The 14,309-nt window shown below is 39.3% G+C and overlaps 1 protein-coding gene across 9 annotated transcripts in view; it reads left to right on the forward strand.

Annotated features, from left to right (window-relative positions):
- Nucleotides 1–13,948, forward strand: part of SMARCA2 (SWI/SNF related BAF chromatin remodeling complex subunit ATPase 2) — a 164,546-nt gene extending 150,598 nt beyond the window's left edge. For 6 of the 9 annotated variants that reach the window (XM_069476443.1, XM_069476448.1, XM_069476450.1 and 3 more), the window contains 5 exons: nt 3,734–3,839; nt 4,269–4,370; nt 7,215–7,347; nt 11,557–11,699; nt 13,024–13,948. In XM_069476443.1, the coding sequence (XP_069332544.1) occupies nt 3,734–3,839; nt 4,269–4,370; nt 7,215–7,347; nt 11,557–11,699; nt 13,024–13,059 (520 nt within the window). In that variant the 3' untranslated portion in view covers nt 13,060–13,948. The remainder of the gene's footprint in view (nt 1–3,733; nt 3,840–4,268; nt 4,371–7,214; nt 7,348–11,556; nt 11,700–13,023) is intronic. The other 3 variants (XM_069476446.1, XM_069476447.1, XM_069476445.1) reach the window with 1 other exon arrangement.
- Nucleotides 13,949–14,309: the final 361 nt, after the last annotated feature.

Here is a 14,309-nt window from a genome sequence, read left to right on the forward strand (position 1 = left end):
TGTGCAGACGAAAAGAAAAATCATAAAACAGGAAAAAACAAAAAGACCCTCAGCCAATATCAGTCTTGGTTTGGGCTTGGAAAAAAATCACCCAAAGATGTGACAGGCAGTATTTGAAAGGAATAGGCTTCTTAACTAGCATAGCAGTCTTCAGCACGCCTCTAAGCCTAACATGTAATCAAAGGTAAAGCTGAGGTCTATGTAAGGTTTATAATGTATGCGGTCACCATTTTAGAGTCACAGTATTATAGATGTAGAATTATTTCCTTTTTGTTTGTGGAAGCAGTGAGGAAAAAAATTGGTTCCCAGATGAAGCATAACAAATTAAAGCTCAGTTGTGTGTGTGTGTGTGTGTGTGTGTGTGTGTGTAAGTTATGCATGCAGGATTTGCAGACCACCATTTACACAGTGGTATGTATGGCTTTTCCATCTCACATACTATGACATCATGGCCATGTCCCTATGCCCATTTGCGTCTGTGGAGAGGAAGGGTGCCCACCATCACCTGTGTGGGCTCTAAGTCCAGTGTGTTCCTTCAAATTTGTATTTCAGGTTACATTCCTCCCCCATATCCTACCCCATGTCTTATCAGAGTCCCACTTGGTCTAAGATAGATCATTGTGCAAAATCGATCTGAAATCACAGACCCTCTGTGGACTCAGGGAGAGGGGGGTCTCCCTTTTGTCCTGGGAAGCAGTGTACTTTGAGATAACAATTTATACCTAGGCCTTCAATTGTGTAAAATGACATAATGGAAAATACCTTGGTCGTAGGATAAGCATTTCAACAGAAACAGAACACCTTCTGTAAACCATTGTACAATTAGTCCATTGTTTTCTACTTTAAAAAGAAAAAAACTTTCTAACTGGAAAAAAAAAAAAACACATTTGAAAAGGTATATTAAAAAAGCCTTTGCTCAGCTCAAGTTTGAAAAAGAAATGCCAAGAATTCCAAACTCTATCCAGTTGTTTCACTTCCTTTTTTTGTTTGTTTGCTTCTTTTTAAACCTGTAATTTAAGAAAAAATAAAGAACTGTAGCAGTGCATGCTCCTGCTACCTCAGTGGGTTCTATAGGTGATGTAAGAGCTGGATGCAGCTGACTCCAGACTTTTCCTGGGGAAGCTGTCCAGCACTGCCATTGCTCTGGTATGGAAGGGGGAAGGGTTTGACGTGTGTAAGATATTCCCACCCTGTGGGGAGGAGAGAAAACAACATACGTAGAAGAATTAAATGAGGGACTGAGAGTTAGTATAATATTTAGGAGAATTTCCTTTCTCCATTTTTATGGAGAATAGACTTTTAACCCTGGACGGATAGTGAAGTATGCAAAGAGGGGAAAAAGCACAGAGAACCTTCCAGCCATGGAGTGTGAGATGGGTCAGGGCTAGAGAGACATGGAATGGGTCATAAGAGGGGACTGGCCACATACGTTGGGGGTACACGGAAGAGAGGCTGTCCCGACTAGGAGAGGAGGTGGTCAGTGGTACAGATTGGGTTTGCAGAGAGTTAAGGACATATCCTGAAGGCTTTGGAAGCCAGACTGAAATATTTGAGTGATGATGCAAGCAACACAGTCCCAAGAAGTCTTCCTTAGATAGCTTCCGGGTCCTCCTCTTGCCCTTGTCCTTTACTCTTAGGAAGGGGAAAAAAAAGTGGAGTTAGAGATATTAAGTCTGTTTATTTTTGAAACAGAATAAATTGTTTCTTATTTTACAGTTTTGGCCCCAAGTCTCAGAGCATTCAGCTCTTTTGTTTATGAGCATAGACAACTCTGGACTTGTCTCTATGGGGTGGGGTATAGAATTTCTAGGGCCTGAGTTCAGAGATGTCAGATCAAGATTGTTTCAGCCATTTTGCCCTCTAGAGCTTTATTGCACTATTGGTCCAAACCGCTTATTTTCTTATTTTGCCAGTAGCACAGTTGGAATTAAGAGTATGTCCATCACAGGGGTACGAAGCAAAGATGTGCTGTAATCCGTCAATAGAAAAATGACACCATCTGTTGGCAATGTAGAAAATGACACCATGATGTTGTTGGAGGAGGATCAGGTGTTAACGCCACAATTACAAAGAGATCTGACTTTTGGGTTGTTGCTAGGTTATAAAGAGCACTAATTATAAAGTCACTCATAGCAACAGAAAAAATTAATATCTATAAATTACTCCCCTTGCATTTCATATGCTCCTTTTTAAACAGGTAAAATGTTTGAGCATATAAATCTCAGAGTGGTAGAAAAAGAATAGATTAGAAATTGTGGTATTGAAGGTGACAGTGACAGGAGAGTTTTTCCCACATATTGTGTGGCATAAGTTACGGCAGCACAAATGCATTTCTCGACCTGGGAGGGGGGTGGGAGTAGGAGTGGTTGAGAGAACACCTTGGCTTTGACTACAATAATCTAAAAATCCAATGCCCTAGTAAACTGCGGTCTTCTTAAACCTCTTGTTTGCCTGATTTTAGGATTCATGAGGCTTATACATGCATTAAAAAATAAAACAGAAACAGTGACCCAGTGTAGAAGAAAAACTAGCCCATTCCTTTGACAGAGGATTTTCAGTTAATTTATGCAGGCCCCTTTGCACTTCAGCATTTTCCCCACTGGTTGCTAAGCAACCGTTTGAGTTACTGCGCATGCCTTTTTTATGATAACTGTCATTATGATTACTTTTTAATTATACAACTGGGACTGAGGATTAAAACAGCATATTGTCACTTACGCTTTGCCACTGCCTTCTAGCATTCTCACAAACTCCTAGATTCACCTTCTGAAATTTGCATGGCAGTGACTTATGATTTTTTGATATCTCTGGCTTCACAAAGGAAGTAGAAACAGCATTGGAAGGGGAGCGAGGTTTTTTGTGGAAAATGACTGAACCATACATCACAAACTGGTATTGATCTGGGTGGGCCAAATCAGATATTAGGATCTTGAACCTAAATTATGAATGTCTTTGTTCCTTTAACCATGTCTGCTTCCAACATTAAGTGATGTTAAAAGCTTGTAGTGCTTTGTAGCCTGTGTTTCAAAATCACAAAATGCTAAGCATTTGTTGCTATTCAACCTGCTTTCAAGTAAACCTACCATGAATTTGGGGGAAGGTACAAGCACTAATCCCGAGGCATCCACACCTGCTAAATATATGCATTCTTTTTTTGCCCAAATTGCTCCACACACACAGAAGAGCAGTTAGGCAGGATGAAGGGGTTCCTCCGGCAAATAATAATAAAGGTGTGTGTGGTTCACGGTGTGTAAAATACTCAGACACTAGGTACATACAAAAGCTTTCCATTTGAGAGGATATTCTAACATTATATTGAGTTACTTTGTAAACATAAAGTGAATTTGAAGACAAAGGAATATGGAAATAAAGTCTGGTTTTTTGTTTTTTTTTTTAACCAATTCATTTACAAATGAAATTTTTGGCTGAATAGGATATTTTAAATATTTCTGTCAAAATGAAGAGATATATTGGGTCTGAAAGAGAAATCCACAGTGGACTTCCCATATCATCTATGTGCCAGAAGTGGAGACCAGATTGTATTTTAATATGACTTTGAAGTTAGCACAAGGGGCATTAATTTCCAGTACAGTTGTGGGATTTTCCTTGACTCAAAGAGCCCCATGTCAATATGCATGGGATGTAATTTGCTTTGTTGACATTCTCTGAAATAAAACCTTTCCTCAATAGTGTTTGATCTGGTTTGTTTTTCTTTGTTTCCCCCACCCTACAGTTCAGGGCGACAGCTCAGTGAAGTCTTCATTCAGTTACCTTCAAGGAAAGAATTACCAGAATACTATGAATTAATTAGGAAACCAGTGGATTTCAAAAAAATAAAGGTAGATATTTTGTTTACCCACATTATTCTTCAAGCAAATAAAGGAAAAGCGTAAATTCGTTGAAGTTACAGCTGGGACTCAGTGTGGCATCCCGTCTGACCACCCCTGCCACCTAGCCAGGGCTTGCCCCCAGAAAGGTTGCATGTCCGTGTGCCTTTCCTTGTGTTACTTAATCATTATGTTGAGAGCTCATATACTATATTGCATTTTATTGAGGACCTTTCAGACAACCTCCAGTTGCTCTTCTTGTTTTGCATCATGTGCTCCTTTCTCCCCACGCCCACGAAGGAATACTAGTGAGAGGGTGGTCTCGGTGAATGATGGTCCCTGGGGTTGAACACAAACAGAAAATCAGTCTTTATTAACTAATGATTGTTGCATTTTATTCTCCCTTTTCTTTTTCTCTATCTTATCCAAAATTTGCATTAGGAAAGAATTCGTAATCATAAGTACCGGAGCCTAGGCGACCTGGAGAAAGATGTCATGCTTCTCTGTCACAACGCTCAGACGTTCAACTTGGAGGGATCACAGGTCTGTCTCCCGTGGTCTAAAAAGTTTTTAGCCTTAAACGTGCTCAGTTCTTTTAAGTAAAATATTTCATTTTTCTTACCCTTTGAATCATTGCTACTACACTGGCAGAAGGAAAATGACAAAGTAAAAGCCTGTATTTTCATGCTACCTGTGTAAGTAAATTGAAGCTTTAGCAGTTTCAAATTACTTTTGTACCATCGCTATACTGGCTCCTAACTCTTCCCTTCAAGGCTTGTCTTCTAATTAGAGGAGGAATTCAAGTAAATCTTTCAAGGTGATGCTGAGAGTCTGGCAGTACCACTTTTGATTTCATAGAGATGATGTATTTGATTATATTTACCTTCATTTTTCTGATTGTAACCTTGCATCAGGAGTTGAAACTACTGTGATTTAAGACAAAACAAAATATATATTTAAAAAAAAAAAAACACTACCTCTAATTGCTTTAAAAAATCCTTTTTGTTAGCCCACCTGCAATTCTTACTCCCCTTTCTCCATAATTAGTAAGTCTAAGCATATATAAGTGAACTGAATTTATTAAAATAACAAGGGGGAGGACACTTTCACTTTAATTACACCTCAATTACTGTCACCTTTTGTAGGAACTCACTGCCTTTTAATCTGTGTATCTGGCCTAATGCTCTCCTACCTGTGAAGAAGAGAGAAGGAGACAACATGTACAGCGTGTCCCCCAGCCAGGGCAGTGTTAAAACACTGTTAACTTCCTTAAGCCTTTCTGATCTTCCTCTTTTGCCTTCATGTCAATTCTAGTCATCAAATTGGAGAACATAAGAATCTTCAGAATGTTCCTAGAACAGACTCTACAGTTCCAGGTTATTAGTATTATCTTGACCAAAATAGTAGGTCTTGAAAGCAAGCTTCTGTATATTCCAGACACTCCCCAGAGAAAGTTAAGATGAAAGCCAGGATGTAGAGAGCATGGAGAACAGTTTTGTGAATGACAGCTTTAGTCTCTGGATATATTTTTGGATTCTTGCTGGCAGTATGGTATTACTATGATACGCATCCAGCCCCACAACCTCCCTGTCTGTCCCCACTGTTACTGTCTCACAGCTGAAATGGGTTGATACATGGCCTCTTGATTGGTTTCTCTCCGTCCATTTGGGATACTTGTCTTTCTCTAACCACCTTCTTACCCTGTCCATTTACTGCCCCCCTCAGCTGTGAGGTCCCCCCTGCACTGTCTAGGGTGACTTTCATCTCTGTAGACTGTTTTCTGAAGTCTAGCATTTCCTGCTATTCCCGAAACCAAACAGTCCATAGTCCAGCCAGACTGATACCATAAACATCTGCTTCCTCAGATGTATTTCTTTTAATTTTTTAAAGATCACTGTAGATTCACATGCAGTTGTAAGATATAATAAATACAGAGACCCTGTACGTCTTCACAAGATAGTGACATCTTGCATACCATGGTATGATAATCATAACCAGGAAACTGACACAAGCCCAGATGCATCTTTCATATTCTCATTTCCTGTGAATCTCCTCATCTTTCTCACCCCTGCTGGAATCCTCCTCACCTTTAAGATCCATTTCAACTCTGACGTCTCTGGCAAATGCTGCCCCCGTAGCCACATCTCAGTGTTTTCTCTCTCTGGGGGCTTTTGGTCTCCTCTCATCCTCACTGCCTTTATTCATTTGTTGCTTACCACAAATCGCTCAGTCACCTTTTTGAGTGTGGGTCATCTTTACAATAAAGGAATATGTTCTTAGGACCATTTTTTTTCCTTTAAATATTTTCTTAATTGTGGTAAAAAGACATAAAATTTATCATGATCATTTTTAACCATACAGTTCTGTAGTGTTAAGTATATTCACTTTGTTGTACAACAGATCTGTGGAACTTTATCTTGCAAAACGGAAACTCTTGTGCCTGTTAGGTAACAACTCTCATCTTCTTCCTCCCTCCTGGCCCTTGGTAACCACCGTGCTACTTTCAGATTCTGTGTATTTGTCTTTTTGTGACTGGCTTACATACTTATGGACTTAACGTAATGTCCTCAAGTTTCATCTATGTCGTAGCATGTGACAGGAGTTCCATCTTTTTTAAGGCTGAATAATATGCCATTAAATGTATATACCACTTTTGATTATCCATTCATCCATCCATGAACACTTGGCTTTTTTCCACTTGTTGGCTATTGTGAATTATGCTATAAAAATGGATTTGCAACTGTGTTTTCAAGACCCTACTTTTGGTTGTTTTGGATATATACCCAGAAGTGGGATTGCTGGATCATATAGTAGTTCTGTTTTCAACGTTTTGGGGAAAAGGACCACTTCTGAACTTTCTATCTCAGCACCTACCCAGGCTATGCTTAGGTATGTACATATATTGAAAAAAAAAAAAAAAGTGTTGATTTGGTAAGTATGGGCTAGTACTGAGAAACTCGGTTATAGGGAATAGCCCTCACAATTGCATTTTAAAGAAGGTTGCTTTACCACAGTATTACTACAGTATTTTATAGAACAATTCAAATAAATGTGGTTTTATAAATACTATTTTTATAGTCAAGATGAAGGATATCTTATCCACTATTCTTCCTCAAGTACAAATGCGCGAGCACACACACACACACACACACATTGAAATAATTTCAACTACATTTGGACTTTCTGCTATAACAATATGTATGTCTGTATTTGGGTCTGGTATTTTTCTGTTGAGTTTTCATGTAGGCATAAAAGCCAATGGTGACATTTCTACTAAAATCCATGTCAAACAAAGCTGGTGTGTTGCATAAGAGAAAAGCATGCTGCGGTGGTGAATTTTGGGCCCTCAGCTCACAGTTTTTAACAGATGCCATTTTGACCATTTAGATCTACGAAGACTCCATTGTCTTACAGTCAGTGTTTAAGAGTGCTCGGCAGAAAATTGCCAAAGAGGAAGAGAGTGAGGATGAAAGCAATGAAGAGGAGGAAGAGGAAGACGAAGAGGAGTCAGAGTCTGAAGGTAAGCCCAGGCATCTGGTTCCTCCATGTCTTTGTTCCTTCCCACCTGCGTCGATGTTTCCACAGATGCTAATGGAGGAGACTTTAGAGTTGGCATCTCTGCATTCGAGTCCTTAGTCCACTTTGTCCTTGCTGGGCAACCTACTTAACCCTGCTCAGGCTCAGTTTCCTCATTTGTAAAACAGGAAATAAAAAGGACCTGCAACCATGTAAAACATTTAGCACAAGGCCAGGCTCATGGCAAATCCTCTCTTAATGCTACCTTTGAATGTTAGTATAATATATGTTTTCTATCAATACTACTGCTAATACCACCTATCTATTTTTTAGCACAGTGGTTCGCAAACCTGGGTTTCTAGGTTTTGCCCACGGTGTTTCTCACTCAATAGCCTGTGGTGGGACCTGGGAATAGGCATTTCTAACAGGCTCCCAGGGGATATTGCTGGGCCAACAACCACACTTTGACAATTGTTTTCTAAAGCAGTGATTCAAACTGAGTTGGAACTGTGGTCTACTTTATCTGTCAGAGAATTTGGTGGTTTTTTGGTGTGCAGTGATACTGATTCCTGTCTGTTATTTAAAATGCTGATAGTTTGTTCATCACGGATTTTTTTGGCATTAATTTTGAGTTTTTAAAAATATTCTATTAGAATATTTGATTATTGAGTTTTGGTGCCCCCTTAAATTTTACACCCAAGGTAGGAGCCTCCATTGTTTTTCCCTCTTCCCAGCCCTGGTTGATATAGCACTAATATTCCAAAGATTAAGGCTGCTTTCAGAAGTCTAAAATGTCTTCTTACCTAAATTATGTTTTTACCCCATACCTCCTCTCAGGGTAATAAATGCCCATAGTTATGGTCTGCTATGTAACGTGCTTTTAAAAAAGTATCGGGTTTGTTTCTAATTATACAGTTAGTACAGGCGACTTGGAAAATAGTTTTTAAAAAGTAAAAAAGTTTTCTGTAATTCCTTATCCTGATATATATTTAACTTTCAGAAGTTGCCTTCTAATTTTCTCTATATAAATACTGTTTACAAAAGTATATAGCACACTATTCTGTGCCATGATTTTCCTACTTGTTATGAACAGTTTCCCATAGCAATGAGTATTTCATTAACATATATATTAACATTCATTAATGGAGATACCAAAATGAATTTATCACACTCCTCAGTTAATCAAGCTTTTTTTTTTTTTTTTTTTTGTTTGAGACAGAGTCTCACTCTGTCACCTGGGCTAGAGTGCTGTGGTATCATCATAGCTCACTACAACCCTCAGACTCCCAGGCTCAAGCAATCCTCCTGCCTCAGCCTCCAGAGTAGCTAGGACTATAGGCACATGCCACTATGCCAATTTTTTCTATTTTTAGTAGAAACGGGGTCTTGCTCTTACTCAAGCTGCTCTCGAACTGACCTCAAGGGATCCTCCCACCTCAGCCCCTGCCCCCTGGAGTGCTAGGATTACAGGCATGAGCCTCTGTGCCCAGCCCAGGTTGTTTCTATATAATTCTGTCCTGAACATTCTTATCCATAAATTACTGAAAACATTTAAAATAATATTTGATGTGTACATATTGTTACACAGAATGGATTTTACAGCCTTGTCAGCAATATATACAAGTGTTTCTTTCCTGACACCTTCATCTATTATTCTTTTTAGTGATTCTGCCTTTTGTTATTAAACTTTCTCAATTTCATCTGCTTATTCTCTAGTTTTAGCATTTGATGAATACATCTATGTAATCTATCTTAGCTATATATTTCATTATCTTAGAGCCAGATTTCTAACCTATTTTCATATAGCTGCCCTCTTATCCCATTTAGCTTTTCTGTAATTCTTTGAGACTTGTATTAATTTTCTGTTGCTGCTATGACAAATTACCCCAAATTTAGTGGCTTGATATACCACCAACTTACTGTCTCGCAGTTCTGTAGGTCACAAGCTCAGCATGGGTCTCTCTGGGTTAAGATCAAGGTGTTAGCAGCCTGTGTTCCTTTCTGGAGGCTCGAGGGAAGAATCCATTTCCGTGCTAAGCCTGCTGGTTAGCAGAGTTCAAGTCCCTGTGTTTGTAGGACCCGAAGTGCCCGTTTTCTTGCTGGCTGCCAGCTGAGGGCTGTTCCCGGCAGCACTCTGGCTTGTGTCCCCCCTCGCTCCATCATGAAAGCAAGCAGTGACAGGTGGAGCCCTGCTCGTGATGCGTCTCTTTAACCCTCTCTTCTGCCGCCTCCTTCCCCTGTTAAGGACACATGCGATTAGAGTCAGCCCACCTGGATAATGCAGAATCATTTCCCCATCTGTATGTCAGCTGATTAGAAATCTTAATCCCTTTTGCCATGTAAGGTGACATACTCACAGGTTCAGGATTAGGACATCTTGGGGGGAGCCCACCACACTTGGTAATTAGGACTTTTCCTGGGTGCCTACGGTCATATCATAAAACCTTAGGAAGCTGTTTGTAGAGCTCACCTCATGGTCCAGTTTATCAGCCTGATAGGCTTTTTGAGGGACACAGGCCTCACAACTGAATGCCCCACACTCCAAGGCACAGTTGGATTATGGTCTTGGAGATGCGTTTTCTTGCCCTTACTGCCATTCTTCTGCCTTCTCAACACCTTTCTGTACTTCCTTGTCGGGAAGAGCCATACCCATACAGATGGAGATATTTCACTTTGTCTTTCCAGATTATCTAGAAATGCCCAGTTTGACTGCCTGCTGGCATCTTTTTTAAGAGGCCCCCACATCTTTATGCATTTCCATTAATAGGTTAGGCCTTTTCGTCCCCATTCTTCTTGGTGTCCCGAGTTACTCCACCCAAAGCAAACGCCCTGCCACCCTCCCCTGCCACCTTATAGCTCATTAAGCAGCAGACATCTGGGTATAAGGGATAGAAGCCTCGACTAGGAATACTATTTTGTGTAGTAGGATTTGCCAGCTTTTGCCCCACCTGGGGTGAGGAAGGGCACATGCTCCCACTACACTTCGTAACAGCCCCACGCTCATGCCTTTGGTTAGCTTACATTTCTATGAACTATTTCATTTTTGCAAATGTTTTGTGGGTCCATGCACTTCACCAAAGAAGTCTGAAAAATTCTAATTCCTTCTAGAGCTGATTCCTTCCATGACAGTGTCTATTTCTAGGAGCCTTGAGACCCACCAAACATGATATTTTAGCAAAGCTGGTTTGAGCAAGACAACCACATTCTCAGTGACTTCATCATCACATGCTAAAAATGGTATTGTGTGTATGCCTATCCCGGATAGATACCCTGGAGCAGATTTTCTCTGTTCCTTGGGATACGCACTTTTACCTGTGTCATTGCACTTTGACCTCTTCCAAGGGTTAGCTCTGTGACAGAAGTGGCTTCAGTATTTTTTAAGGCTAATTTGGCAGAGCACTGTTAGAAATTTACCATATGGATATGTCCACCCTAACTCCCTCCAATTCTGCCAAGGTACGTTGACAAATAGGTTTATAGCAGCTTTGTTTATATGGGCAAAAACGCAGGAAACTTTAACACCAGGGGACTGGTTAAATAAATTATAGTGTACTATAAGATGGAAAATGTTCAGGTGTCAAAAAGAATTAAGCAGATATGTATGAGGTGATACATAAAAATGTCCCACATATGTGAGAAAACAGCAAAATGTGGAATATGGGCATATATAAAGATCCCTTTAGAATAACTATAGAAATAATTCAAGTGTGTGTGTGTGTGTGTGTGTGTGTGTGTGTATATATACATACACACCTGAATTCTTTATTATATAGAGAATTTTATAGAATATATGTAGGATTATGCACACAACACGCACAGAGAGAAATGGATATATTTGCAGGTATGGACATTTTGTTTCTGGAAATAATCACCAGAAAGAGAACTGTAGGGAGAAACACTTAGAAATGGGGGAAAGGAAGCTTATAAATTCATGTGTTTGAATGTTTTAACTTTCCATTTTGTACCTTTCTGTGTTGTTAAAAAGAAAAATTCAAATACTTGGATAATATTTTTAAGTCAACTGGAGTTATCTACATAGTAAAATTATTGGTCTCCTTTTTACCCATATTTATATTTTCTAATGTAAAAAGCTCTCTGTTCCAGGCCTCTGGGATGCTGGGTTCATTGCCTGTAGGTCGGCAATTGTTTCACTGCTTGTAAAAAGATTTCCCTGCGATCTCATTGGTGTCTGTTTCATGTATTTTGGTTGTAGCGAAATCTGTTAAGGTGAAAATCAAGCTCAATAAAAAAGATGAGAAAGGCCGGGACAAAGGAAAAGGCAAGAAAAGGCCAAATCGAGGAAAAGCCAAACCTGTAGTGAGCGATTTTGACAGCGACGAGGAGCAGGATGAACATGTAAGTGATGCTGGTGCAGACCGAAGGCAGAGAAGTCCTCCCGCTGCTTGTCTGCCCCTCACGCTGCCAGGCCCCCTCCGCCTTTTCACTTTATTATCCAGGGAGGGAAATGTTTGGTGAGATTTCATTATGGAGGGATATAAACAGAGCTGCCTGATTTAGAACAAAGAATTTGGGGCTTTGTTTATTGCTTTTTTAATAGTCTTCAAAAATGAAAAACTACTAAATCAAATTCCCTTTTACCCCATTTTTAATCTTCCCACATGCTTACCTATAAATATGGTTCTCTCCATGGCCAGTTAATATTTTATATCCATCACACCCAGCGTGGTACCTAGTATATAGCGGTCAATTAAATGGAAGAATGAAAAAAAGTGTTTTGATGTCAGAGTTTTGGGTTTGAGTTGATTCTTAAGGGGTCATTTAAAAAAAAAAAAAGAAAAAAACCCTCAAATGACTTTTTCAGTACCTAGAGGTGTTATATTTGGAAAATTCAGGGAGCATTTATTGAGCTAGACCCTGAAACAGGCACCTTCGTGTATAGTAGCATATTTAATGCTTATATCAGCATCATTAGATGTCACTCTCAAGATATTACCTCTTATAGAAACCAGTACTTAGCTTGTGTGTGTTTTCCTATAGGTCATGTAGCAAGTAAACAGCAGAGGCTGAATTATAACTCAGTCTAGTGCACCATCCCTGACTGGGCAACGAGGTAGAATGGTGGGCAGAAACTTCTAATACCTTGCCTTTTAAAGCACCCTGCATTGTATCAGTTTCACTTTCTAGAGCAGCTTGGATTTCCTTGCTGCCCATACTTTATTCTTCCTGGAAAGATAATTTTTCATTTTAGTGTATATGTTAGTTTGATTTTTCTTCAACACAGTGCCATTTTGGCAAAGTTTCAGAATTATTACCCAACCCCAGCCTGACTCTTGAGACAGGCATTTTCAAATACATTTAAAATATTGTGATTTTTTTTTTTAGAAGACTTACCAATGAGTAGACATCAAATGCATGTTTTTTTTCCTCCCATGCATTTCTAAAAACATAGGGCTAAAAGCAGAAATTTTTAGCCATAAACTTTTCAAGCAAGAGTGCAAACACTGGCATAGATGGTGGGTAGTGCTTTGGGATTTTCAACTAGGAACTCCCTTTTAAGCTTAGAGGCTGTTGATGCCTCGTTAATGTGTTCCTCTCTTCTCACAGAAAGATTTGGGGGGGGGGTTACCTGTTTCCAAACTACTTTGCCTCCTGATGGTTTGTTATCATACCTTCTTTTGCTCCCATGTGATTTTATTTCATTTTGTCTTTTTACTTCTAGGAACAATCAGAAGCCAGTGGGACTGATGATGAATGATCAGTATGGACCTTTTTTCCTTGATGGAACTGAATTCCTTCCTCCCCCGTCTCATTTCTGCCCAGTGAGTTCATTTGTCATATGGGCACTGGGTCGTTTCTATATCATCTTCATCTATAAACTAGCTTTAGGATAGTGCCAGACAAACATATGATATCATGGTGTAAAAACACACACACACACACACACACACAAATATTTGTAACATATTGTGACCAAATGGGCCTCAAAGATTAAAACAAACAAAAAAAAGCTTTTGATGGAAAATATGTGGGTGGATAGTATATTTCTATGGGTGGGTCTAATTTGGTAACAGTTTGCTTGTGCCTGGTTTTATCACCTGTTCAGATGAGAAGATTTTTGTCTTTTGTAGCACTGATAACCAGGAGAAGCCATTAAAAGCCACTGGTTATTTTATTTTTCATCAGGCAATTTTCAAGGTTTTTATTTCTTCGGTATTTTTTTTTTTTACACTGTGGTACATATAAGCAAATTTAATAGGTGATAAATGTACAGTAGTTAGATTTCACCTACATATACATTTTTCCATTTTATGCTCTATGATCTGGAAAAAAATGCTTTTTGAATTGTATAAGATTTATGTCTACTGTAAACATTGCTTAATTTTTTTGCTCTTGATTTTAAAAAAAGTTTTGTTGAAAACGCTATTGAATATTGCAATCTATATAGTGTATTGGATGGCTTCTTTTGTCACCCTGATCTCCTATGTTACCAATGTGTATCGTCTCCTCCCTAAAGTGTACTTAATCTTTGCTTTCTTTGCACAATGTCTTTGGTTGCAAGTCATAAGCCTGAGGCAAATAAAATTCCAGTAATTTCGAAGAATGTGGTGTTGGTGCTTTCCTAATAAAGAGATAATTTAGCTCGATAAATGCTGCCTCGTATTTTTGAGTTCTAGGGGATTGAAACCCTTGTGCCCGAAGTGGCAGTTTCCTGCAGAGGGCTGGGCACGCTCTTGCTGTGGAACACTTGGCAGGGAAAAAAAGAAAGAGAGCCATTCTTCTGGGATGATTCCAGTGGGTCACAAGGGAGAAGAGTCTATTGGATCCATGACTTTAAACTATTAAACAACAGGAGAAATACTGCCATGGATCAAGCCACATGAAGTCCCTACTCAGCTTTTTCTAGTGGCTTAAACTCTACTCATTAGCCAGAACATCTGTGTAGCTATTTATATCTTTTGATTTTGAAAGATTTCAAAAAGATTCAATTGAAAGACTGGCTCAGTG

Source organism: Eulemur rufifrons, chromosome 7, assembly GCF_041146395.1.
Source record: "Eulemur rufifrons isolate Redbay chromosome 7, OSU_ERuf_1, whole genome shotgun sequence".
NCBI classification, from domain to species: domain Eukaryota; kingdom Metazoa; phylum Chordata; class Mammalia; order Primates; family Lemuridae; genus Eulemur; species Eulemur rufifrons.